Source organism: Protopterus annectens, chromosome 9.part0 (genome assembly GCF_019279795.1).
Source record: "Protopterus annectens isolate FY-2018-M chromosome 9.part0, PAN1.0, whole genome shotgun sequence".
NCBI lineage: Eukaryota > Metazoa > Chordata > Ceratodontiformes > Protopteridae > Protopterus > Protopterus annectens.
Window position 1 is genome coordinate 1,082,430,943 of NC_056743.1, and position 26,737 is coordinate 1,082,457,679.

Here is a 26,737-nt window from a genome sequence, read left to right on the forward strand (position 1 = left end):
CATTCCTAGGTGTACATAGGCAACTGAGATTCTACTTTGGACAAAACCAAGTCTTTCAGAAAATCTGACCAACTGTTAATTTCCTTCTATCCCAGGGCCTTAGGTAAGGCAGTCACCAAACAAACTATCTTCTCCTGGATCAGAAAATTCATCCTTTTTTGCTACTCATCACAAACCATTGCCTCAAGGAGTGCAAGCGGATTCTATTTGAGACATGGTTACCCCAAAGGCCTTCAGGAAAGGACTAGACACAGCTTCTATTATGGAAGCGGCCACCAGGTCCACAATTCATACTTTCACCAAGCACTACAAGCTGGACCAGGTCTCTCTGGTCAGGGCAGTCCTGCAAGGAATCATAAAATCCTCCCAACATTCCTCCTAGCTGTGGTACGCTCCCACAGTATGAATACTGCAACATGGGAATAGAAGGATATAAAATAGTGGGGAAAATCTTACCATAACCATAGATGTCCTCCTCTTCCATGTTGCAGCCTTCCTTCCCACCCTCCATCCCCCTGATATCCTCTATCTTCTCTAGGGTATACCTTCACTGCAGGCCACTCCTTGCAGTCCTGCAAGGGCATTTGCTTTTGCTTCTCCTTGGCCTTCTAGTATCTTCTCTGGGCTTCACGATGTTCATCATGTTTCACTGCTGCAGTCATTACACTTGGGTTATCCTGCCGTCAGGCGGTCCCGCAGTCTGCCAGAGTTCCAAAGTCTTGGTCCGGCGTCTGTTGCTGTCGCCTCCTCCCTGATGTCAGTGCGACAGGGGTATACAAGATGCAGCCGACGCCATTTTCTTCAGTCTTTCTTGCTGCGCGGTGCCCGAAGCAAAAGCAGTTCGCAAGTGCCGTTCGGCAGTCTCCTGAGATTTTCATTCCGAATCCAGAACCGAAGTTTTCTACAAAGTTAAGTACCCCGTTGAGGAAACTTTTTCATGCCTCAGACTGATGTCACTAAAAGTTAATTGTATTTCTTGTGGGAAGCAATTACCTCATAAGGATTTCCATTCCTATTGTATCCCATGCCTAGGCCCAGACCACGACGTCACTGGTTGTCACTTTTGTGCTAGGTTTAACAAGCGCACTATTTAAACGTCTGTTTGATTTTGCCCGACATTGTTTTGGTAGAAAATTCAATTATACCATGCGGTCGGAACTTCCGACGACCGGAATATACAAAGCGCAAAGACAAGCATAGGCATCCCAGGCCCAAAACTGATGAAGCCTCTTCTAGGCCAGTCGCCGGTTCTTCGGTTTTCAGCTAGGCGCCTTCGCAGCCCCTGATGACCGCTTCTGTAGAACCACAGGCTGCCTCTGACTCCCACATGGAGATGGCTGGGCCTTCGGATGCACAAGTTATTCAGCCTACCGAGACTAACCTTTCAGAGAGATCTGGAGTAGCTGAGCAACCCACAGCTTCAGTGGGTGTCTTCAGACCTACTTAGTTAAGCATTAAACCCTCAGCTAAGTCTAAGCCACCTTTAAAAATCAAAGAAACAAATACAGCATTCCCCAGGCTAGGCCTCCATGTCTAAGAAACAAATGCTCAAAGGCCGAAGACCTAATCTCTCTGATAAGGGGTCCCATCCCCCTCCTGATAAAAGGCCTAGACAGGATGCAGACTATGACTCATCCGACCAGGTGTCCATCTCTTCTGATTCATCCTCAGACCTAGGATACTCTTTACCACCTTATGAGGATTCTGATGCTGAGGAATCATTCCATCAGCCTCACCGTCTGAGGACTACTCGTTTGGGGAAACCCTACATACCATGAGGGAGCATTTCCAATGGGAAGGCCAAGATTACTCAGAATCCAAGAAAAGGGTCAGAGACTTCCTTTTACTACCTCAGCACAGACCCCTTGCTATTCCGCCAGTGTTAAATATTGTGGATGATGTGTATAATGAATCCAGCTTAAATGCTGATTCCTTGCCTCCAGCCCTTGTTAAACCTGACAGATACTACAGAGTCCCTGACTCACATAAATTTGTGTATAAAAGCCCTGTAGCTGACCCTGAAACTATTTCTCAGAGACCCAAAGGAGTTAAGGCCTCATCAGCCAAGAATCCAGTTCCCTCTGACAGATTCCAGAGCATTAGACAGATGGGGAAAGAAAGTATATACGTCTGCAGCTTTAGCAATGAGAGCCTTAAATTGCCAGTTTCACATGCTAAAATATCAGCATTTTTTACTGTCTCAGTTAAAACAAAAAATGCTTCCAGAATCGGATCCTCCTAATTTTAAAGAAATGCAGGATTTATTGCATGCAGCTGAACAAGTGGGAAGGCGTACTTTGCAATGTGGTTTTGATTCTCTAGCAGCAGTTACAGGCTCTGTCATTAGACGACATGCATGGTTAAAAGAACATAAGTTACCAGATCATGTTAAAGCAAAGTTATTGGATGCACCTTTGCAGCAGGATGTGTTATTTGGAGTTAAGGCAGAAGAGGTATTAAAGAAAATGGAGGATAAGGCAAAATCTATGCAAACGGTGAAGGATTTCTTACAGGTTCAGCCTCCTAGATTTAGCAGAAACTGGCCAACTAAGAATTGGTCCTTTCCAATTACAGACAGACCTCAAAGGGGAAGATACAGACATCCAAGAGGTAGAGGTCAAACACAAGGTCCTTACAGGCCTCGACAGTGGGTTGCATCAGGCCAGAAAGAAAGGGAAGACAGGCCCCAACCTTATAAAAAGCAGCTCCAATGACTTCCCACTACAGCTGCCAAACAAATCCCTCTTGGCAGCTCCCTTGAGAGGAAAACTGACACTCTTCTACCACAACAATTGGCAAAAGATCACCAAAGACAAATGGGTTCTCAACATTGTATTTCAAGGTTACAGGTTCCACTTCCACACTGCCAAGGTTAAAAGGAATGCCAGATCTGCCACCAAATCAATGGGCAGAGGCTCAAAAACAAATTACAGCACTCATGGATATGAGAGCTATTCAAAAGGTACCATCACAGGAGCAAGGACAAGGATTTTACTCAAGACTCTTTCTGGTGCCCAGAAAGGACAAAGCCTGGAGGCCCATTCTGGATCTTTCATCTCTAAACACTTACCTGGATGTTCCGAAATTCAAAATGTTGACAGTACAGCAGCTTCTTCCCATGCTGGGCAAGAAAGCTTGGCTCGTGACTTTGGACCTCAAGGAGGCATACCTGCATGTCCCTATCGGACAAAACTGCAGAAGATACCTCAGATTCATAGCTGGTTCAATGCACTACCAATTCTCTGCACTGCCCTTTGGCTTATCTACTGCGCCTAGGGTCTTCACAAAGTGCCTAGCGTCTGTAATTGCATTTTGCAGACAGAAAGGAATTCAAATTTATCCGTACCTGGAAGACTGCCTGATTCAAGCAGAGAGCAAGGACATTCTTTTACAGCATCTGGCGTTTGTAAAAAAAAATTAAGTTGCCTGGGGTTCACAGTAAACGAAAAGAAATCAAAACTAGTGCCCTCACGAGATTATATTCCTGGGTGCCAGCTGAACACAACGGCCCAGATGGCTTATCTCACGCCAGACAAGCAAGGACAACTGACTCAGTACTTTCAATTGATGGCAACAAAGACCCAATTCCCTGCAAGAAAAATTCTGCAGTCCTTGGGTTACATGGCGTCCTGCATACTAATTCCATATGCCAGAATGCATATGAGGAAACTACAATGGTACCTAAAGAATGTATGGTCTCAACACTGTCAAAGTTTGGAAACCGTTATACCACTAATCCCTTGCCTTCAACAGTAGTTTCAATGGTGGGCTCAAGCTTGTCACCTCAACAAGGGACAGCCTTTTACACAACCCACAGCCAGGCAAACACTGACAACAGATGCATCGGATTACGCCTGGGGAGCACACATGGCAGGCAAATGTATTCAGGGCACGTGGCCCGCAGAACAAAGGCATCTTCACATCAATCAAAAAGAGATGATAGCTGTACAAAATGCCCTTATAGCTTTCAAGGACCTGCTTACATCCAGGACAACTACTGCTAAAGACAGACAACCCCACAGTTATGTGGTACATAAACCAGCAAGGCGGCACTCACTCCTACCCCGTATGCAGACAAGCCATGACCTTGTGGAACACCGCTATAAACCTTCAAGTTCATCTGCAAGCACAATTCCTGCCAGGAGAGAAAAACACACCGGCAGATGACTTAAGCAGAAACATCATGGATCCCCACGAATGAGAATTGAATCCACAAATATTCAGTATGATAACACAGAAATGGTGGAGCCCGGACATGGATCTGTTTGCATCCCCAATAAACTGCCAGCTACAAAAATTCTGCACAAGGAGTTACCTTCCACAAGCATGGAAAGTGGATGCCCTCTCATTCAGCTGGGAGAACCTACAAGTATACGCTTTCCCACTACTACCTCTCCTGCCAATGGTACTCATAAAAGCCAGGCAAGAAGAGCCAAAGATGATCCTGATTGCACCAGACTGGCCACGCCAGCACTGGTACCCAGTCTTAAGGAGCTTAGCACAAGAACCACCCTGGATTTTGCCTCATATCCCCCATCATCTGACTCAGCACAACAATCAAATACTACACAGCCAGCTAAAGACCTTAAAGTTAGCTGCATGGAAGATTCCTTAGTCAAGCAAGCAATGCCTCTCTCCAAAGCTGTTATGGATGTCATTCTGGCGGCCAGAAGGCCTAGTATCAGGAAAGCCTACTCGGATAAATGGATGAGATTCTGTGCCTGGAACCAAGCTCACAGCCTTGACCCTCTTGTCCCAAACATTCCTCAGATACTACAATACTTAACTGAGATGCTGGACAAATGCCTCTCCTTCTCATCCATCAAGATCCACGCCTCTGCCATCTCTGCTCATTACAACACGGAGCCACCAATTTTTCTCTAATCCTCTGTTAAAACAGTACCTCAGAGGGGCTAAAAACATAAGACCGCCCCGTAGAGCACCTACTCCAACTTGGGACCTCAACTTTGTTTTGAAAAAACTAACTTTACCTCCTTTTGAGCCAGCTAACTCAGCAGAATTGAAATATGTCTCTTGGAAAACTGCTCTGCTCCTGGCTATAACATCAGCACGAAGAGTTTCAGAATTACAGGCACTAATGGCAGGGGAACCTTTCCTCATTTTCCACCAGGGCAGGGTAAGAACTAACCCTACGTTTATGCCAAAGGTGGTATCCAGTGTGGCTCTAAACCAAACTATTCACCTGCCAACTTTTTATCCTAAACCACAGAATAAAGGGGAGAGACTACTGCACTCTTTGGACATTCACAGGTAGTTATGCTTCTACTTGGACAAAACCAAAGCTTTCAGAAAATCTGAGCAATTATTGGTAGCATATGCTGCAGGAGCACAGGGAAAAGCCATTTCAAAACAGACTATTTCAAAATGGATAGGACATTGTGTACGTTTCTGCTACACACATACCATGGAAAACCTGTACCTAGCAGCATTAGATATCACTCCACCAGGGCAACAGCCACTTCAACTGCCTACCTCAGGGGAGTACCTACCAAGGATGTTTTGGAAGCAGCAACTTGAGAGTTCTGTACATACCTTCACCAAGCATTACCATCTGCCTCTATACTCTAAATCCAGAGCTGGCTTCGTCACTGCAGTGCTGCAGGGCCTTATAGCCACCCCTATTGCCTTATAGAACCAGCCACCCTACCTCAGCTTTGGGATTCTACCCAAGTGTAACGACTGCAACAGTGTAACACGATGAACATAGTACAGTTTTGTACCTACCATAAATGTAGATGTTAGAGTGTATATACTGCTGCAGTCCAGGTTACCCTCCCTCCTTCCACTTTTACTGGCTGGTACGTACCTATGTCTTCTACCCTTACTACCTATGGGGAGTATTTGCTGGTAGCTGTAAGTGTTTTTTTTTGCTTTTCTTATGTATGTTTTATTAGCAATTGGAATTGCCCCCGATGTCAGGTGCCTCTAAATAGGTAGGCAAGAAAAACTGAAGAAAATGGCGTCGGCTGCATCTTGTATACCCCTGTCGCAGTGACGTCAGGGAGAAGGCGACAGCAACCGACGCCGGACCAAGACTTTGGAACTCAGGCCAACTGGGGAACCGCCTGACGGCAGGATAACCCAAGTGTAATGACTGCAGCAGTGTATACACTCAAACATCTACATTTATGGTAGGTACAAAACTGTACTTTCTGTAAGTCCCAAGGGCCTTTTCCCAATTCACAAGATGAATCCTCTTCTAGAGGGAGAGGATTCAATGGTAGATGTCGCCCCAGAGAGAGAGGGGGTCCACAAATCAGGGCTTCAGAGAACTTTTCTCTGACGGGCTCTTTCAATGCTTCTGAAGGCTGCCTGGCCTTTGGAAGTTGAGTACATGAGTTAACCTATACTTTCTGGAGTTAACTTGCTTTTTCTTTAAAAAAAAAAAAAAAAAAAAAATTTTTTTTTGCTGTTGTCGCAATCTTATTGTAGTAGAAGTAGTGAATATAGTAAAATGGCAAACTACGTAGGAAAAAATGAGAATTGTGGGAACAATACATACAAAGGAGGAATAAGGTTTAAAAGGCCGCAGGACTACGAGCTATGTAATGTCTGACTGAAAAAGCTTGGGTAGATAAATGACTTATAAGGTTTGCAACTGGGAGCATGTCCATATGCTTTGATGTAAAATGCTTGCAACTAGGGTTGCCTGTGGTTTGTTTTCATCTATATAAATGTGTGATTTTCTATGTAGTAAGTGATTTAATAAAGCTGTTCTTTTATTTAAAAAAAAAAAAAAAAGGCAGGAATTGATTTTATGCAGTGTTGCTTAGGTTAGATGTTTAGCAATATATGTAAAATGTTATGCTTATTAGTTTGATTACTTTTATGTAAATTTGCCTATGTCGCAAGTGATCATTCAGTAAAGGTGTTGGCGGGGGTGGGGGCTGACCAGTTTTAAAAGGAATAGAGCAAAGTTTTAACCCTCAAATAGAGAGCAGTAGGGCTGGTGTGTGGTAAGATAAGTGTTAACTTACTACTTTGATTTTGAGTGTCTGCAATAGATGCGAGCACATGTTGAGCTTGGAGTCATTGAATTTTCCAATTTTAATGCGATATTGAAAATCTTGTAGACTAACTGTTTAATGTGCTGATCGAATGTTGTAGAGAGAGTGCAAGAGCTAATACAGCTTGCCTTGCAAGTTTTTGGATGGAAAATATTTAACTTCTGCAAACTAAAGCAAGATGTGTGTGCGCTTTACTTCCCAGATTGTGCGTATACACCCTTAAGCTACTTGCTTGATCAGTGACGTTTCCCAAATACACTTTTTTTAATTTTAACCTTATGCTTTCTCTTGTTAATATTCATTCACATTATGTAGCATTTTAATTTCTGTTTACAGAATATGTACTGTGTATGTTTTCACTGCTAATAACAATGTACTTGAGACTACTGAGCACACACTTTTTTGCCTGAAAATGTTGTCACATCTTTGACTTAACATGCTATTTGGTGCATATACTGTGTTGCGGTGCTGGCCTTAAATTAGATCACTGCCCTACCCTACAACACAGGTTTTAAGTGAATGTTTTCTCAGGCTTTGGGTTGGAGGTACTACAGCTGGCCCTTTCAGAGCATATACCCCTTAACTCAAAGCTGGCAATTGTCAGGTTTGTGCCGCTGTGAATGTTGGGCTGCAGAACTTATGAGGATGTAAGCCATGGCTTAAGTAAGATGTTACCAAAAGTCAAGCCACTGCAGAGGGCCTTCTAGAACAGTTCATGTGATTGTACATTTAAGTTTCAACTTTTTTTGGTAATTTCTAATTGTCAAATAAAGTAGTTGTGAGCTTCTTTGAAAGACCGTTTTAAATTTCAAAGATCCTGGTTTCTTATTTAAAAGTTTTTACTTTTACATCCATGTATTTTAACCACTTTTTCATCTTCTAGATGACAGGTGCTCAGGTTCAGGTAGCAGGTGACATGCTGCCAAATTCAACCGAGAGAGCGATCACCATTGCAGGCACTACTCAGTCTATAATAGAATGCGTCAGACAAATCTGTGTTGTAATGTTAGAGGTAAGTTTTGAAGGATGTAGTTTGGATGGCCACTCTAAACAGTGTTTAGAGGTTTCTCATAGTTATGGGTACAGAAAAGTAAATTGATGGATTTTTTTTAACTGGGCTTTCTGCCTACAACACTTTCTAGGTTTCTACGGTTCCACAAAAAAATGGTTTGTGCACACATAATAAATTGCACCCTGGAGCCCTTCAGAATTAACTTGTGCAGGTTTTTGACTGTTGAAATTGAGCCCAACAGGTGGAATGTGTGCAGATACTGAAAATTGACTTGCATGGTTAGTTTTTGGACCTTTTCACATACAAAATGTATCCAGATTTCTAACTCCTCTTTCCAGCCAGTAAGGCAGTGATGTTCTTCATGTTTCACTGTTGCAGTCATCACATTTGGGTTATCTGCCTGCAGGTAGCCCTCAGTCGGCCTGAATAACAGTCTTGGGATTCCACCCTGGGACCTTAACTTTGTTTTGGAAAAACTCACACTTTCACCCTTTGAACCTGCTGCCTCAGCAGAGTTGAAATTCCTCTCCTGGAAAACACCTTTTCTTCTAGCCATCACTTCAGCAAGAAGAGTGTCTGAATTGCAGGCCCTTATGGGTGTAGAACCCTTCGTTATCTTTCATGTGGGCAGGGTTTCCCTCAGGACTAACCCATCATTTATGTCCAAGGTGGTATCTCGTGTGGCTTTAAACCAATCCATTTGTTTGCCAATCTTTTTCCCTAATCCTCAGAATAAAGGGGAAAGGATCCTGCACTCCCTGGATGTGCACAGACAGCTTAGGTTGTATCTGGACAGGACTAAACCTTTCAGAAAATCTGACCAGCTGCTGGTCAGCTTTGCTACAGGGGCAGAGGGCAAGGCCATTTCCAAGCTAACCATTTCTAAATGGATAGCACACTGCATCCATTTCTGCTACAAACACCATAGGAAGCCTTCCCCACAGGGGATCAGAACACATTCCACTAGGGCTACATCAACCTCTACAGCATTTCTCAGGGGAGTCCCTACCAGGGACATCCTGGAAGCTGCAACTTGGAAATCTGTACACACCTTCAAGCATTACCACTTGCCTATCTTTTCCAAATCCAGAGCTGGATTTGCCACAGCAGCCTTACAGGGCATGCTTGCCAGCCCTAATGCTTCTCTTCTCTACTCCACTCATCCTCAGCTTTGGGAATCAACCCAAATGTGATGACTGCAACAGTGAAACACAAAGAACATAGTATAGTTGTGTACACTCACCATAAATGTAGATGTTAGAGTGGTATTCACTGTTGCAGTCCTGGTTACCCTCCCTCCAGCCCCCTGACTTCTCTATAATCCAACCTGTTCTTTTTTGTTTGACCATGTCATAACATTGGTATTTACTTTCTACTTGGGTGTTCCACACCATGTAATTACTTCCTATTGTGGGGGCTCCTGACGTCTGGGGCAAGAGTAACTGATGTAATGGTGTCAGCTGCATGTTTTATCCCCCTGACGTCATGGAAGAAGCGACAACATCCGACGCAAAAATCCCAAGACTCTGGTATTCAGGCAGGCTGAGGGCTACCTGCAGGCAGATAACCCAAATGTGATGACTGCAACAGTGAATACACTCTAACATCTACATTTATGGTAAGTGTACGCAACTTTACTTTGTCTTCTGCTGTTCCATTTCTTTTTTATAAAAAAAAAAAAAAATCGGGAATTTAATAACCAGGTTGACATTTGGAATTGTGCTAGTGAAGTTTATGCTGTCAGGATTTTTTTGTTTCAGTTGCGGTCTTCAGCCAAAACTTGTTTCTGTTCCATGTTGGTGTGTGTGGCTTTGCTTAAACATGGACACATACGAATTTGGAAGAGAAATTCACCCGCTGACAGAGACATACTGTTTAATTTGCTTATGTGCTAGCTACAGCATAAAAAACTAATTTGGCCAAGTTCAGCAATACTGATGAGTTTTCTGAGTCTTTCCTCAGTGGTCTTGTGGTTATGCTTTTCCCAGTTTCATTTTTTGCAGGCTAATTTCCATTCTTCTGCATACCTTTAGTGATGTGCCTTTAGTAGCATGAGTAACTTAACATTCACTGCTGCAGTCCTCACTGCTCCTTTTCAGACACCTTTACTCAGAAGATGTGCTGTCTGTCCTGCAGAAGGCCAGGAAACCTACTAGTAGGCGATCCTATTTATCAAGGTGTTCTGTACCTGTCTTCAAAGGCAACCAGACCTCTTTCAGGAGGATAAACCTCTAGTTTTGGCCTGTTTGTTTCAGCTCCTGAAGTCTGAACTTTTATATTCTTCAGTGAAAGTCAATTTGTCAGCTATCTCAGCCTGTTTACCTCTCGATCAGCCCTATTGTACAGATTAGAGTTGAAGCCCTTTCTCAAGTGGGTCCTGCACATCAGACCACTGAGGAAACCATTCCTCCTCCTTGGGACTTGAATTTTCCTCTGGAGAAACTTACTACTATCCCCTTTGAACCAGCAGCTTCCACCACATTAAAGATGTGTACCTAGAAAACTGTTTTGTTCGTAGCCCTTACTTCAGCCAGTAGAGTCTGAGCTACAAGCACTCATGGATTCTCCACTTTACCTAATTTTCCATAAGGATAGGGTCTCTTTGCACTAACTTTTCCCTCATACCAAAAGTGCTCAATGAACTGTCACTTAACCAATCTATCCATTTACCCACTTAATTCCCTTCACCACAAAATGACAGTGAGAGCATACTCCCACTCCTTTGATATCCACAGACAGTTAAGATTTTACCCAGACAAGACCAAGAGCATTAGAAGGGCCAATCAGCTGTTTGTATCCTTTTACTCCAGGGCCCTGGGGAAAGCTGTATCCAAACAGACAATATCTTCTTAGGTATGAAAAATCGTTGCCCTCTGCTACTCCTTTTATGGCAAAAATTTACCCTACAATGGTAAGGCAGATTCTACTACAGCAGTGGCCTCCTCAGGAGCCTTCCTCAAAGGCCTGGATACGGCCACCATACTAGAGGCAGCCACGTGGTCCTCTGTGATACCTTTACCAAACATTATAAATTGGGACAATCTATCCAGAGCTAGGGCAGGATTTGCAAGGGGCATCCTCTATGGCTTCCTGGAGATTACTGCTTCTTTCTCCACCCCTTTCTCAACTTGAGCTGTGTTACTCTCCCAAAGTGAGAATATTGCAACATGAGAATAAGACAGATTAGATGTTCATCGTGCATACAGCTGCAGTCATAACAAATGGGTTTTCCTGCCATCAGGCAGGTCCTCGGTCGGCCGAATTCCAAAGTCTAGGTCCGGCGTCGGTTGTCGTCGCTTCTTCCCTGACGTCAGTGCGACGGGTATAAAAGAACCAGCCGACGCCATTTTCTTCAGTCTTTCTTGCCGCGCGGTGCCCGAAGCAGAAGCAGTTCGCAAGTGCCGGTCGGCCAGCTCCTGAGATTACGAATATCTGCAACCGAAGTCTTCTTGAAAGCTAAGTACCCCGTTGGGGAAACTTTTCTTGCCTCAGACCGATGTCAGACAAAGTTAATAATTGTATTTCATGTGGGAAGCAAATACCGCATAAGGATTTTCATTCCCTCTGCATTCCTTGCTTAGGCCCAGACCACGACGTCTCGGCCTGTCGTTTTTGTGCTACATTCAACAAATGCACCATTAAGCGTCGGGCGGAGTTCGCCCAGCACTTTTTTGGCAAAAAATGTAACTACATAATGTCGTCAGATACTCAGACTCCAGTTTTGACTAAAAGACGCAAAGATAAGGACCGACACACGAGGTCCGCGGCCTCTGCCGACACCACGCCAAAGCCGACTACAGGTGGTCCGGTTCTCAGCAAGGCGCCTACGCAGCCCCTGACTACCGACAACACTTCATTGGCGGTGTCTTCTGTACCCGAGGTTGCAGGCTCTTCGGCCCACACCTCGATTACAGATACCAAAGCCACTCTTGGCGGTGAAACTCAGAGTTTAGACAGGCCTGCCTCCTCTCAAGATGTCTTCAGGCCTTCCTCTTTTTCCATCAAGGCTTTCACTAAGTCTAAGACAGCCATGCATTCTAAAAAACAAACCCCACAGGGCCTTTCTCAAGGCCCATGCCTAAAAAGCAGATGCTCAAAATGGCTGAGGACTTAATTTCTCTAATCAGGGGTTCTCAACCCCCCCCCCCCCTGGAAAAAAGGACCAGAGTGGAGGAAGAATCCCCCTCCTTGGACCAGGCTTCCATTATTTCAGAACATTCTGATGACCAAGAACATTCATACTCCCCTTTTGAAGATTCTGATGCAGAGGAGTCCATTCCCTCTGTCTCCCCCCCTGAGGATTACTCTTTTGGGGAGACCTTGCATACCTTGAGGGAACACTTCCACTGGGAAGGTCAAGAGTACTCAGACTCCAAGAAAAGGCTTAGGGATTTTCTCTTGCTTCCTCAGCATAGGCCTCTGGCTATACCCCCTGTCTTAGATATCCTTGATGATGTGTATTAGGAGTCCTGCCTTAACCCAGACTCTTTACCTCCAGCCCCGGTCGAGCCTGACTGGTATTACCGGGTTCCTGACTCACACCAATTCCTATACAAAAGCCATGCGGCTGACCCAGAAACTATCTCACAGGGCCCCAAGGGAATTAAGGCCTCCACTGCTAAGAATCCTTTACCTTCAGAGAGGGATTCCAGAGCTTTAGAAAGGTGGGGGGAAAAGGTATACACCTCGGCCACCTTATCCATGAGGGCATTAAACTGCCAGTTCCATATGTTAAAGTACCAACAGTTCCTGTTATCACAGTTGAGAAGCAAAATGTCACAACCTGAACAACCAGATTTGAAGGAGTTGCAGGATTTGATACATAGTGCAGAACAAGTAGGTAAACATACCTTGCAATGTGGTTTTGATGCTTTAGAGGCCTCATGTAGAGCTGCTGTTACAGGATCAGTCACACGTAGGCATGCTTGGCTCAAAGAGCAAACCTTACCAGATCATGTCAAAGCTAAACTACTGGATGCACCTCTGCAAAAAGATGTATTGTTTGGTGTTAAAGCTGAGGAGGTATTAAAGAAAATGGAGGAAAAGGCAAAATCAATGCAAACAGTGAAAGATTTCCTACAGGTACAACCTCCACTATTCAGTAGAAATTGGCCTTCAAAAAATTGGTCCTTTCCAGCCATGGACAGACCCCAAAGAGGTAGATACAGGCACCCGAGGGGTAGAGGGCAATCTCAAGGATCGTTTAGAGGCAGACAATGGCAAGCACCTACCCAAAGAGGTAGTGAGGATAGTTCACAGCCATTCAGAAAGCAGAACCAATGACTTTCCCCTTTGCATGCCAAGCAAGGCTGAAATGGCAGCACCTTTAGGCGGAAAACGGGCATTATTTTCAAAGAATTGGCATATTGTCACAAAAGACAAATGGATCCTGGACATTATAGACAGAGGCTACAGATTCCACTTTCACACCCTTCCAAAAATGAGAGGCATGCCAAACCTGCCACACAATCAAAGGGCAGAGGCACAAAAACAAATTTCAGATCTCATAGACATGAAAGCTATTGAAGAGGTACCTGCACAAGAACAGGATCAAGGTTTTTATTCCAGACTATTCCTGGTACCAAGGAAGGGCAAAGATTGGAGACCTATTTTGGACCTATCCATCCTAAACACATTTTTACTCGTGCCAAAATTCAAGATGCTCACATTACAGCAGCTTCTTCCCATGCTGGGCAAGGAGTCTTGGCTGGTAACATTGGACCTCAGGGAGGCATACCTGCATGTCCCAATCAGACAAGATTGCAGAAGATACCTCGGATTTCCTGCAGGTTCAACACATTATCAATTCTCTGCATTGCCCTTTGGCTTATCTACTGCGCCCAGAGTGTTCACGAAATGCCTGGCATCAGTAATTGCCTACTGCAGACTGCAAGGGATACAAATATTACCCATATTTGGACGACTGCCTGATCCAAGCGGACAGCAAGCGCATACTTTTGAAACATCTGGCTTTTGTAATAAGGTTGTTGAATTCCCTGGGATACACAGTCAACAAAAAGAAATCAAGGCTAATACCCACTCAAACAATAATTTTCCTGGGTGCCAACTTGGACACAAACACCCAGATGGTCTACCTCACGCCAGAGAAACAAGGGCAACTAACTCAATACTTCAGAAAACTGGCAACTTTCACCAGGCTGACTGCAAGGAAAATCCTGCAGGCTCTGGAATTCATGGCATCTTGCATCCTACTAATCCCATGTGCAAAGCTGCATATGAGAAAACTTCAATGGTAACTGAAAAACCTATGGTCTCAGCACAGCCACAGCTTGGAAACAATAATACCACTAATTCCATGTCTTCAAAAGGAATTTCTGTGGTGGGCTCAAGCATGCCAAACAAACACAGGTCCCCCATTCTGCATGCCTCAAGCAAGTCAAACCATCACAACAGACGCCTCGGATTATGCCTGGGGGCATGACAGATCGGTGCATTAAGGGCAAATGGTCCCAAAAGGAAAAGCACCTACACATCAATCAAAAGGAAATGCTAGCAGTAATAAATGCTATTATAGCTTTCAAAGACCTGCTGCATCCAGGCCAGCTATTGATAAGGACAGACAACACCACAGTAATGTGGTACATAAACAGGGAGGAACCCACTCATACCCCCTCTGCAGGCTAACCATGTCTCTTTGGAACATGGCTCTAGAATTGCAAATCAAGCTTCAAGCATAGTTCCTGCCAGGCAAGGAAAGCACGCTGGCAGGCAACCTAAGCAGAAATATGACAGATCCACACGAATGGAAGTTGCATCCTCAAGTTTTTTCAAAGATAATTCAAGCATGGGGAAGGCCAGACATAGATCTCTTTGCCTCCCACAGAAATCACCAATTGGCAAAATTCTGCTCAAGGACCTTTCATCCACAGGCCTGGAAAGTGGACGCACTCTCTTTCAGTTGGACAACAATGACAGTTTATGCCTTTCCACCTCTTCCTCTGCTGCCCAAAGTTCTATTAAAAACCAGAGCAGACAGACCAAAGATGATTTTCATCGCTCCAGACTGGCCAAGACAACACTGGTACCCACTCCTGAGGAGCCTAACGCATTCCCCACCATGGATCCTTCCTCTAATGCCTCTTCTACTGACTCAGCACAACTTCAAAACTCTTCACAGTCAGCTGAAAACACTCAGTCTAGCCGCATGGAAGATTCCTTAAAATCACAACAGACTACTCTCCAAGGAGGTACAGGATGTCATTTTGGAGGCCAGAAGACCTTCTACTAGAAAAGCCTACTCCGCCAAATGGAAACTGTTTTGTGCTTGGAATGAGAAAAAGGGCCAGAAACCTGGAATACTGAATTTACCTCAAATATTATAGTACCAAGCTGAGATGCTAAGCAGTGGACTTTCATTCTCTTCCATCAAAATCCATGCCTCAGCCATTTCTGCAGAATACAACACTGATCCTCCTTTATTCTCTCACCCCCTCTTAAGGCAGTTCCTCAGAGGGGCTAAGAATATAAAACCCCCAAGGAAACAACCAGTACCCACTTGGGATCTCACTTTCATTCTAGAGAAACTGACTTTGCCTCCTTTTGAGCCAGCTGCCTCAACAGAACTGCAATATTTGTCCTGGAAAACAGCCTTCCTGCTGGCCATCACCTCAGCTCGCAGGGTTTCGGAACTACAAGCCCTCATGGCTGTGCAGCCTTTCATTATTTTCCATCAGGACAGAGTTTCCTTACGAACCAATCCTTCCTTTATGCCAAAGGTAGTATCCAGGGTATCCACTTGCCTACCTTTACCCCCAATCCTCAAAACAAAGGGGAGAGACTACTACATTCCTTGGACATTCACAGACAACTACGTTATTATTTGGACAGAACAAAGCCTTTCAGAAAATCAGAGCAACTCTGTGTGTCCTATGCTACAGGGTCTCAAGGGAAGCCTATTTCCAAACAGACAATCTCAAAATGGATAGCCCACTGCATACGCTTTTGTTACTCTCTTCATGGTGAAACTGTACCTGCAGGCATCAGGTCTCACTCCACAAGGGCCACAGCTACCTCTGCAGCTTTCCTCAGGGGGGTTCCTACCAAAGATATTTTGGAAGCTGCCACTTGGAGTTCTGTGCATACTTTCTCCAAGCACTATCACCTGCCTTTATACTCCAAATCTAGAGCAGGTTTTGCCACTGCAGTTTTGCAGGGCATCCTGGCTCCTCCTAGTTCCACCTAGTGCCTACCACCCCTTTTTTAGCTTTGGTATTCTACCCATCTGTTATGACTGCAGCTGTATGCACGATGAACATAGTACAGTTTTGTACCTACCATAAATGTAGATGTTAGAGTGCTAATACAGCTGCAGTCCAGGTTTCCCTCCCTCCTTCCCCTCTGGAACAGGCCTAATGGCTAGCACCTCCTCATACAACCTGATTGGGGTATTCTTTTATGGTGTATTTGCTTGCAACTACTGTTTTTTGATTATACTGCATTGCATTATTACATAAATTTATGTATTGCCTTCCTTCTGGGGGCACCTGACATCTGGGACAAGAAAAACTGAAGAAAATGGCGTTGGCTGGTTCTTTTATACCCCTGTCGCACTGACGTCAGGGAAGAAGCGATGACAACTGACGCCGGACCTAGACTTTGGAATTCGGCCGACCGAGGACCCGCCTGACGGCAGGAAAACCCATCTGTTATGACTGCAGCTGTATTAGCACTCGAACATCTACATTTATGGTAGGTACAAAACTGTACTTTGTGTAAAATCTTACCATAACCATAGATGTCCTTCTCTTCCATGTTGCAGTCTTTCTTCCCTCTTTCTTCTCCCCCCTTAGTTACATTTACCCTCTGTGGATGGTATCTTACTAGCTTTTTTTAGGCTGTTCGACTGGGCAGTCAGTTCTGAGGTCTGTGCGTGCAGATGTCACTTTAAAGGGCCATGGTTTATGGCCCTGCATGTGACATCTCACGCACTTAGCAGCAGCCAGGCTTAAGCTTTTGTATAGGAGCCGGATGTTCAGGTCACTTGAGGCAGAGGATTCCACAGTCAGCATACTGCAACATGGAAGAGAAGAACATCTACGGTTATGGTAAGAGTTTACACAACTAATCTTTCTATCTGGATAAATCTAAGGACATCAAAGTCCAGTCAGTTCTTTGTAAATTTTCACCCTAGGGCCCTGGAGAAAGCTGTATCCAAGTAGACCATATCCTCCTGGATTTCCACAACTGTATCTTTCTGCTACTCCTTCCACAGTAAAGAGTAGCCCCACACTGTGAGAGCCCACTCTATCAGGGCTGTGGTCTCCTCAGGAGCCTTCCTGAAAGGTCTTGATACAACTACCATCCTAGGGGCAGCTACATGGTCCTCTGTCCACAGTTTCAGTAAACGCTATAAATTGGATAACATCTCTAGATTTAGAGCAGGATTTGCTAAAGCCACCCTCCATGGATTCTTGGAGACTGCCACTACTTCCTCCACCCATATATTTGGCTGAGCTTTGGTACTATCCCACATGTGAGAATTCTGCAACATGAGAATAGGACATAGCTTAGTTGTATAAAATCGTACCATAACCATAGATGTTCGTGTTACCCTGCTGCAGTCATCACACTTGGGTTATCCTGCCGTCAGGCGGTCCCACAGTCCGCCTGAGTTCCAAAGTCTTGGTCCGGCGTTGGTTGCTGTCGCTTCTTCCCTGACGTCAGTGCGCCAGGGGTTTATAAGAGGCATCCGATGCCATTTTCTCCAGTCTTTCTTGCTGAGCAGTGCCTGAAGCAGAAGCAGTTTGCAAGTGCCGCTCGGCCGACACCTGAGATTTTCAAATCTAATTTCAGTCCGAAGTCTTCAGTAAAGCTAAGTACCCCGTTGGGGAACCTTTTCTTGCCTCAGTCCGATGTCAGAAAAAGTTAACAGTTGCATTTCTTGTGGGAAGCAAATACCTCATAAGGACTTCCATTCTTATTGTGTTCCTTGCCTAGGCCCACACCACGACGTCACAGGTTATCGGTTTTGTGCTAGGTTTAATAAACGAACTATGAAATGCCGTTTTGACTTCACACGACATTACTTTGGTAGGAAATTTAATTGTATCATGCCGTCGGAGCAGCCGACGACCGGCATGCATACAAAACGCAAGGATAAGGACAGGCAGCCTAGGAACAAGACAGACTCAGAGGCCTCTGCTGGGCCCGTCGCCGGTTCTCCGGTTTTCAGTGAGGTGCCTACGCAGCTCCTGAAGACCGCAGAATTGGAACCCCAGACAGCTGCGGATTCTCAAGCGGAGTGTACTAGGCCGTCACATCCATCTTCATTAGGCCTTTCCGACACCGGAGTAGGAGGAGATCCCGGTGCAGTAGAAACACCTTCGGTTGCAGAAGGTGTCTTCAGACCGATTGCACTCAACATTAAATCTTGTGCTAAGCTTAAAACTCCATTAAAACCAAAAAAGACCGTACATCAGTCTACAGTTCAAGGCCCCATGCCTAAGAAACAGATGCTTAAGATGGCTGAAGATTTTATTACCCTAATCAGGGGTTCCCATCCCCCTCCAGATAAAAGACCAAGACAAGAGGAGGATTATGCTTCCTCTGACCAGGTTTCAGTTTCCTCAGATTCTTCTGAGGAACAGGATTACACTTTTCCCCCTTATGAAGACTCTGATGCTGAAGACTCCATTCCCTCAGCATCTCCCCCTGAAGACTACTCCTTTGGGGAAACTTTACATACCATGAGGGAACATTTCCACTGGGAAGGCCAGGACTACTTTGATTCTAAGAAAAGGCTCCGAGAGTTCCTTTTACTACCCCAGCACAGACCACTTGCTATCCCTCCAGTTTTAGACATTGTGGATGATGTTTACTTGGAAGCAAACCAGCCAAAAATTAGACGGATAAACAGCAAATGGCAGAAAATGATGGCTCAGATGAATAAAATTCAGATGTTTCAGATGAATGAATTCAAATACTTCACAAAAAATAGCGTATAAAACATTTAATCACCGCTTTCATCGACTGACTTCCTCAGAATACAAAGTACATGTAAACCACACCTTTATATACACCTTCTAATCTATTCTTAATTGAATAATTAATTACTAAAAAAATATATATATATATCCAATATGTTTTAAAAAATCATGATTCTAAAAGATAGACAATGACCGTTCTTGTTCTTTATCAATACATAATTTTCTATGTTTCAAAAAACATTTTATATTAATAGTTTCATTTCTACCAGGTGGATGGTCTGCTTTAAGCTTGATCTGCCATAAGGTCTCTTTTTGTTCAAGGTGGTTTTTAAAATCACCTACCCTTAAATCTTTTTGGCAGACTTCTACTACAGTGAAAACAAATTTTTTGAAATTAGTACAAACAGTTGAGTGTTTAAATAATACACTTTTGGGGTCTTTTGTTTTGATATAATATAAGTGCTCCTTAACACGTGTTGCCAGAGTCCTAGTGGTCATGCCAACATAAAATGCCGGACAGACCGTACACAGAGCAATATACACTACACCACTAGTGTTACAAGAAATATACCCTGGAACTTCCAATATTCTATCACTTGTAATAACAGAAATATATGGACCTGTGGATATATATCTACAAACTTTACACTTGTAACAACAAAACATACCTCTCTTAACTATGTTGTTATCTTTACTAGAGGTATTGTCCTGTTCTAATAACTTTTTTATGTTTTGGTCATTACGAAAAACAAAATTTGGTTTACTTCCTACAACTTTAAGAATTTCATTATTTCCCTGTATAATTCTCCAATTCTTTTCCAGAACTTCTTTAATGCATTTAACTTCACTGTTCATGGCCAAAGAACAAACTAATCCAGGGTTTTTAGAAGTAGATTCCATTTTATTAGATGTATCTGTAGATTGCTTATTTAAAATAGCTAGGTAATTTGTATGATGTTTGTTAAAAATTTCATTACCTATATCCATCACCAAACTTTCTTCATATCCTCTATTTACAAATAAAGATAAGATGAAATGAAATTCTTGTATTAGATCACTTGTTTTACTGGTCATCCGACAGGCTCTTATATACTGACCCTAGGAATATTTCTGATGGTATGTTTTGGGTGATTGCTCTGAAAGTGTTCATAACTGTTTGTTAAAGTCTGTTTTCGAAAGATCTTACTATGAAATCTATTTTCCTTTATATCCCACCAAAAACATACGTCTAGGAAATTAACATGTAAACCTATATCGCCTTTGGTAAATTTTAAGTAATTGGATGTTATGTTAACTTCTCTAAAAAATTCATTTACTGTGTCTCTATTCCCTTCTATTATAAAAATTAAATCATCTATAAATCTAGAATAAAATAAAATTTTGTATGTATTACATAACCGAGACAAATGTTCTATTTCCCACCATGCCATTACTGTATTTGCATAGGCTGGTGCAGCCGGGGAGCCCATGGCTACCCCTCGTATCTGTTGGAAATATTGATTTTTGAATAAAAAGTAATTATTTTCTAATACTAGTTCAATGAAACCACAAATGGTTGAAATTGTGTTTAGTGAAAACAGTTTTGTTTGTTAAATAACTTCGTACAGCTTCTACTCCTTCACCATGAGGTATACAGGTGTATAAAGACACCACATCCAATGTAAAGATTATATGTTTTTTGGGGTCAAAAATATTTTTCTCCTGAAGAATTCTCAGTTTATCTAAAAAATGCCAGGAATCTTTAACATAGGAATCACTCTTAGATATTAATGGTCCCATGTTAGCGTCCAAAACTAACGAAATTCCTTCAAGGATAGAATGAGGGGCAGAAACTATAGGCCGAAATGGAGGGTCAGTCAGTTTTTTATGTGTTTTTGGTATTCCAAAGAAGACCCCTATTTTAGGATTTTCTACTAAACAGAAATTATAAATTTCATTACTAATATCTTCCGACATTAATGCTTCATAAAGAAATGAATTTATGAAGCGAAATGATTTCTGTATATCAAAAATGGTTACTTTTTTATATTCATTTGAATTCCCCAAAATATCCAGAATACTAGCTTCATAAACTGCTTGTTCCATAACAACTATATTCGAACCTTTGTCACTTTTCATAAATCTGTATTGTCCTGCTAAAGCTCTAAGATTTCCTAACGCTGTCCTCTCAGACTTAATAAGGTTATCAAAAAAATAATAATTTCTATTGCTAAACACTTTGTTAATATCTGTTATACACATTTCTTCATAGACTTTAATAGTATTATGTAGTTTGGGTTTGTAACTTGAAGGTTTAATTAGGTTACTTTTGGTGTGCTTTAAATCATGCATTACATACATTAAATTCATCTTTCTAGTAAATTTTTTTATATCTACTACAGTTTTACTATAATTTCCTCTAGTAGTTGGTACAAAATTCAAACCATATTTTAATACTTTCATTTCTATGTCGGAAAAAGTGTGTTTGGATAAGTTTATAATATCAAAACATTCATTAGTTTCATTTAACTGTCGTCCTCTGTGAATTGACAAAAAGTTTTACTGCGTGTCAAAACATTACTTTTACTGTAACTATTTATCGGAGGTCTCTTGTTATGTATTGTCTCTTTGTTAGTAACATTCGTTCTCATGTTTCCACCACTATCTTTCATTTTGTTACCAACACCTTCTTCATTGTTAGTATTATTGTATTCATTGTCTAAAACAATTACATTCTCATCATTGTCAGACATAATATTATCCTGATAACTATCTTGTAATAAACGTTCAGTATTGTCATTTCTACCAGAATTAAAAACTACATCTCCTAAATGATTAACATGTGAAGTCAAAACTTTATCGTCATTAATACATTTGTCAGAAGTGAAAGTAGTTTGTTTTCTATGATTACTTTCACTTCCATTAAACATTCTAGTGTTAACAGTTCTTGTGTTAACAGCAAAATTATCATATGCCTTTTTGTTTTTATAGGCGACAATGTCCCGATTCAATTTCTGTTGTTTCCTATTAGTAACATCGGATGCATGTTGTTGCACTTCCTTTGAGACAGTTTGAAAAAATGCTTTATAGTTTACTTCACTAGTGCGTTCAGTTAACTGCTTTTCAATGTCTATAATTTCGTTTTTCAAATGTCCCATCTTCTGTTTGTTATGTTCTATTAACAATTTAAGGAAGTTTAAACCAGCTTCGTTGAAAAAATCTACCAGTGTACCAAACATTGCACTTCCCAAACTAACACCGTTCGGGCACTTAAAAAACCTTAGTCCTTTCGGCACTATGCCGAGTTCAATACAATATTTAAAGTAGCAGTTCTCTAAATGTAATGATTTATACCTCTTTAGTAGTTTAGTTAAATTGTCCTGTTCCCCTCTAGATGGTCCTTCTGGTAATGATGAAAAACTCCGTTTAGAAGAGGTAAAAGGATTTTCTACTTCACATAACAGCTGCTGACACCCCATGCTACTCCTTTCACGAGCGGAAAATGGCAAACGTCTCTTTGCTTCTCGTTCGTGAAGCGTTGTCTTCTTCTGGGCGGGACTTCCGACTTCAAGCACAGTGTCGAGTTCCTGTTCAAAACCCATCGGGCTGGAAACCTGCATCGCATTTTCAGACCCGGTGGACCTTGCCAGCAAAGTTTTTAAAGATCCTCTAATATCCATTAGAGTCGCCAATAACAAATTATTTAGTTTCTCAGTCTCTGATTGTGGAGTTGGATGAATAGTCATATTCATCAGTAATTCATCAGCCGCTTCTGCCATACTGGCTAAATAAAACAATTAAAAGCAAACCAGCCAAAAATTAGACGGATAAACAGCAAATGGCAGAAAATGATGGCTCAGATGAATAAAATTCAGATGTTTCAGATGAATGAATTCAAATACTTCACAAAAAAGACAATGACAGTTCTTGTTCTTTATCAATACATAATTTTCTATGTTTCAAAAAACATTTTATATTAATAGTATGTATTGATAAAGAACAAGAACTGTCATTGTCTATCTTTTAGAATCATGATTTTTTAAAACATATTGGATATATATATATATTTTTTTAGTAATTAATTATTCAATTAAGAATAGATTAGAAGGTGTATATAAAGGTGTGGTTTACATGTACTTTGTATTCTGAGGAAGTCAGTCGATGAAAGCGGTGATTAAATGTTTTATACGCTATTTTTTGTGAAGTATTTGAATTCATTCATCTGAAACATCTGAATTTTATTCATCTGAGCCATCATTTTCTGCCATTTGCTGTTTATCCGTCTAATTTTTGGCTGGTTTGCTTTTAATTGTTTTATTTAGCCAGTATGGCAGAAGCGGCTGATGAATTACTGATGAATATGACTATTCATCCAACTCCACAATCAGAGACTGAGAAACTAAATAATTTGTTATTGGCGACTCTAATGGATATTAGAGGATCTTTAAAAACTTTGCTGGCAAGGTCCACCGGGTCTGAAAATGCGATGCAGGTTTCCAGCCCGATGGGTTTTGAACAGGAACTCGACACTGTGCTTGAAGTCGGAAGTCCCGCCCAGATGAAGACAACGTCACTTAACGAGAAGCAAAGAGACGTTTGCCATTTTCCGCTCGTGAAAGGAGTAGCATGGGGTGTCAGCAGCTGTTATGTGAAGTAGAAAATCCTTTTCCCTCTTCTAAACGGAGTTTTTCATCATTACCAGAAGGACCATCTAGAGGGGAACAGGACAATTTAACTAAACTACTAAAGAGGTATAAATCATTACATTTAGAGAACTTCTACTTTAAATATTGTATTGAACTCGGCATAGTGCCGAAAGGACTAAGGTTTTTTAAGTGCCCGAACAGTGTTAGTTTGGGAAGTGCAATGTTTGGTACACTGGTAGATTTTTTCAACGAAGCTGGTTTAAACTTCCTTAAATTGTTAATAGAACATAACAAACAGAAGATGGGACATTTGAAAAACGAAATTATAGACATTGAAAAGCAGTTAACTGAACGCACTAGTGAAGTAAACTATAAAGTATTTTTTCAAACTGTCTCAAAGGAAGTGCAACAACATGCATCCGATGTTACTAATAGGAAACAACAGAAATTGAATCGGGACATTGTCGCCTATAAAAACAAAAAGGCATATGATAATTTTGCTGTTAACACAAGAACTGTTAACACTAGAATGTTTAATGGAAGTGAAAGTAATCATAGAAAACAAACTACTTTCACTTCTGACAAATGTATTAATGACGATAAAGTTTTGACTTCACATGTTAATCATTTAGGAGATGTAGTTTTTAATTCTGGTAGAAATGACAATACTGAACGTTTATTACAAGATGGTTATCAGGATAATATGTCTGACAATGATGAGAATGTAATTGTTTTAGACAATGAATACAATAATACTAACAATGAAGAAGGTGTTGGTAACAAAATGAAAGATAGTGGTGGAAACATGAGAACGAATGTTACTAACAAAGAGACAATACATAACAAGAGACCTCCGATAAATAGTTACAGTAAAAGTAATGTTTTGACACGCAGTAAAACTTTTTTGGGGTCGAATTCGTCAGAGGACGACAGTTAAATGAAACTAATGAATGTTTTGATATTATAAACTTATCCAAACACACTTTTTCCGACATAGAAATGAAAGTATTAAAATATGGTTTGAATTTTGTACCAACTACTAGAGGAAATTATAGTAAAACTGTAGTAGATATAAAAAAATTTACTAGAAAGATGAATTTAATGTATGTAATGCATGATTTAAAGCACACCAAAAGTAACCTAATTAAACCTTCAAGTTACACACCCAAACTACATAATACTATTAAAGTCTATGAAGAAATGTGTGTAACAGATATTAACAAAGTGTTTAGCAATAGAAATTATTATTTTTTTGATAACCTTACTAAGTCTGAGAGGACAGCGTTAGGAAATCTTAGAGCTTTAGCAGGACAATACAGATTTATGAAAAGTGACAAAGGTTCGAATATAGTTGTTATGGAACAAGCAGTTTATGAAGCTAGTATTCTGGATATTTTGGGGAATTCAAATGAATATAAAAAAGTAACCATTTTTGATATACAGAAATCATTTCGCTTCATAAATTCATTTCTTTATGAAGCATTAATGTCGGAAGATATTAGTAATGAAATTTATAATTTCTGTTTAGTAGAAAATCCTAAAATAGGGGTCTTCTTTGGAATACCAAAAACACATAAAAAACTGACTGACCCTCCATTTCGGCCTATAGTTTCTGCCCCTCATTCTATCCTTGAAGGAATTTCGTTAGTTTTGGACGCTAACATGGGACCATTAATATCTAAGAGTGATTCCTATGTTAAAGATTCCTGGCATTTTTTAGATAAACTGAGAATTCTTCAGGAGAAAAATATTTTTGACCCCAAAAAACATATAATCTTTACATTGGATGTGGTGTCTTTATACACCTGTATACCTCATGGTGAAGGAGTAGAAGCTGTACGAAGTTATTTAACAAACAAAACTGTTTTCGCTAACAACACAATTTCAACCATTTGTGGTTTCATTGAATGAGTATTAGAAAATAATTACTTTTTATTCAAAAATCAATATTTCCAACAGATACGAGGGGTAGCCATGGGCTCCCCGGCTGCACCAGCCTATGCAAATACAGTAATGGCATGGTGGGAAATAGAACATTTGTCTCGGTTATGTAATACATACAAAATTTTATTTTATTCTAGATTTATAGATGATTTAATTTTTATAATAGAAGGGAATAGAGACACAGTAAATGAATTTTTTAGAGAAGTTAACATAACATCCAATTACTTAAAATTTACCAAAGGCGATATAGGTTTACATGTTAATTTCCTAGACGTATGTTTTTGGTGGGATATAAAGGAAAATAGATTTCATAGTAAGATCTTTCGAAAACAGACTTTTACAAACAGTTATTTACACTTTCAGAGCAATCACCCAAAACATACCATCAGAAATATTCCTAGGGGTCAGTATATAAGAGCCTGTCGGATGACCAGTAAAACAAGTGATCTAATACAAGAATTTCATTTCATCTTATCTTTATTTGTAAATAGAGGATATGAAGAAAGTTTGGTGATGGATATAGGTAATGAAATTTTTAACAAACATCATACAAATTACCTAGCTATTTTAAATAAGCAATCTACAGATACATCTAATAAAATGGAATCTACTTCTAAAAACCCTGGATTAGTTTGTTCTTTGGCCATGAACAGTGAAGTTAAATGCATTAAAGAAGTTCTGGAAAAGAATTGGAGAATTATACAGGGAAATAATGAAATTCTTAAAGTTGTAGGAAGTAAACCAAATTTTGTTTTTCGTAATGACCAAAACATAAAAAAGTTATTAGAACAGGACAATACATCTAGTAAAGATAACAACATAGTTAAGAGAGGTATGTTTTGTTGTTACAAGTGTAAAGTTTGTAGATATATATATCCACAGGTCCATATATTTCTGTTATTACAAGTGATAGAATATTGGAAGTTCCAGGGTATATTTCTTGTAACACTAGTGGTGTAGTGTATATTGCTCTGTGTACGGTCTGTCCGGCATTTTATGTTGGCATGACCACTAGGACTCTGGCAACACGTGTTAAGGAGCACTTATATTATATCAAAACAAAAGACCCCAAAAGTGTATTATTTAAACACTCAACTGTTTGTACTAATTTCAAAAAATTTGTTTTCACTGTAGTAGAAGTCTGCCAAAAAGATTTAAGGGTAGGTGATTTTAAAAACCACC

General features: G+C 41.0%; 1 protein-coding gene across 5 annotated transcripts in view; it reads left to right on the plus strand.

Annotated features, from left to right (window-relative positions):
- PCBP2 (poly(rC) binding protein 2) overlaps positions 1-26,737 on the plus strand; it is a 1,588,534-nt gene that overhangs the window by 543,198 nt on the left and 1,018,599 nt on the right. For all 5 annotated transcript variants that reach the window (XM_044083912.1, XM_044083913.1, XM_044083914.1 and 2 more), the window contains exon 7: positions 7,912-8,040. In XM_044083912.1, the coding sequence (XP_043939847.1) occupies positions 7,912-8,040 (129 nt within the window). The remainder of the gene's footprint in view (positions 1-7,911; positions 8,041-26,737) is intronic.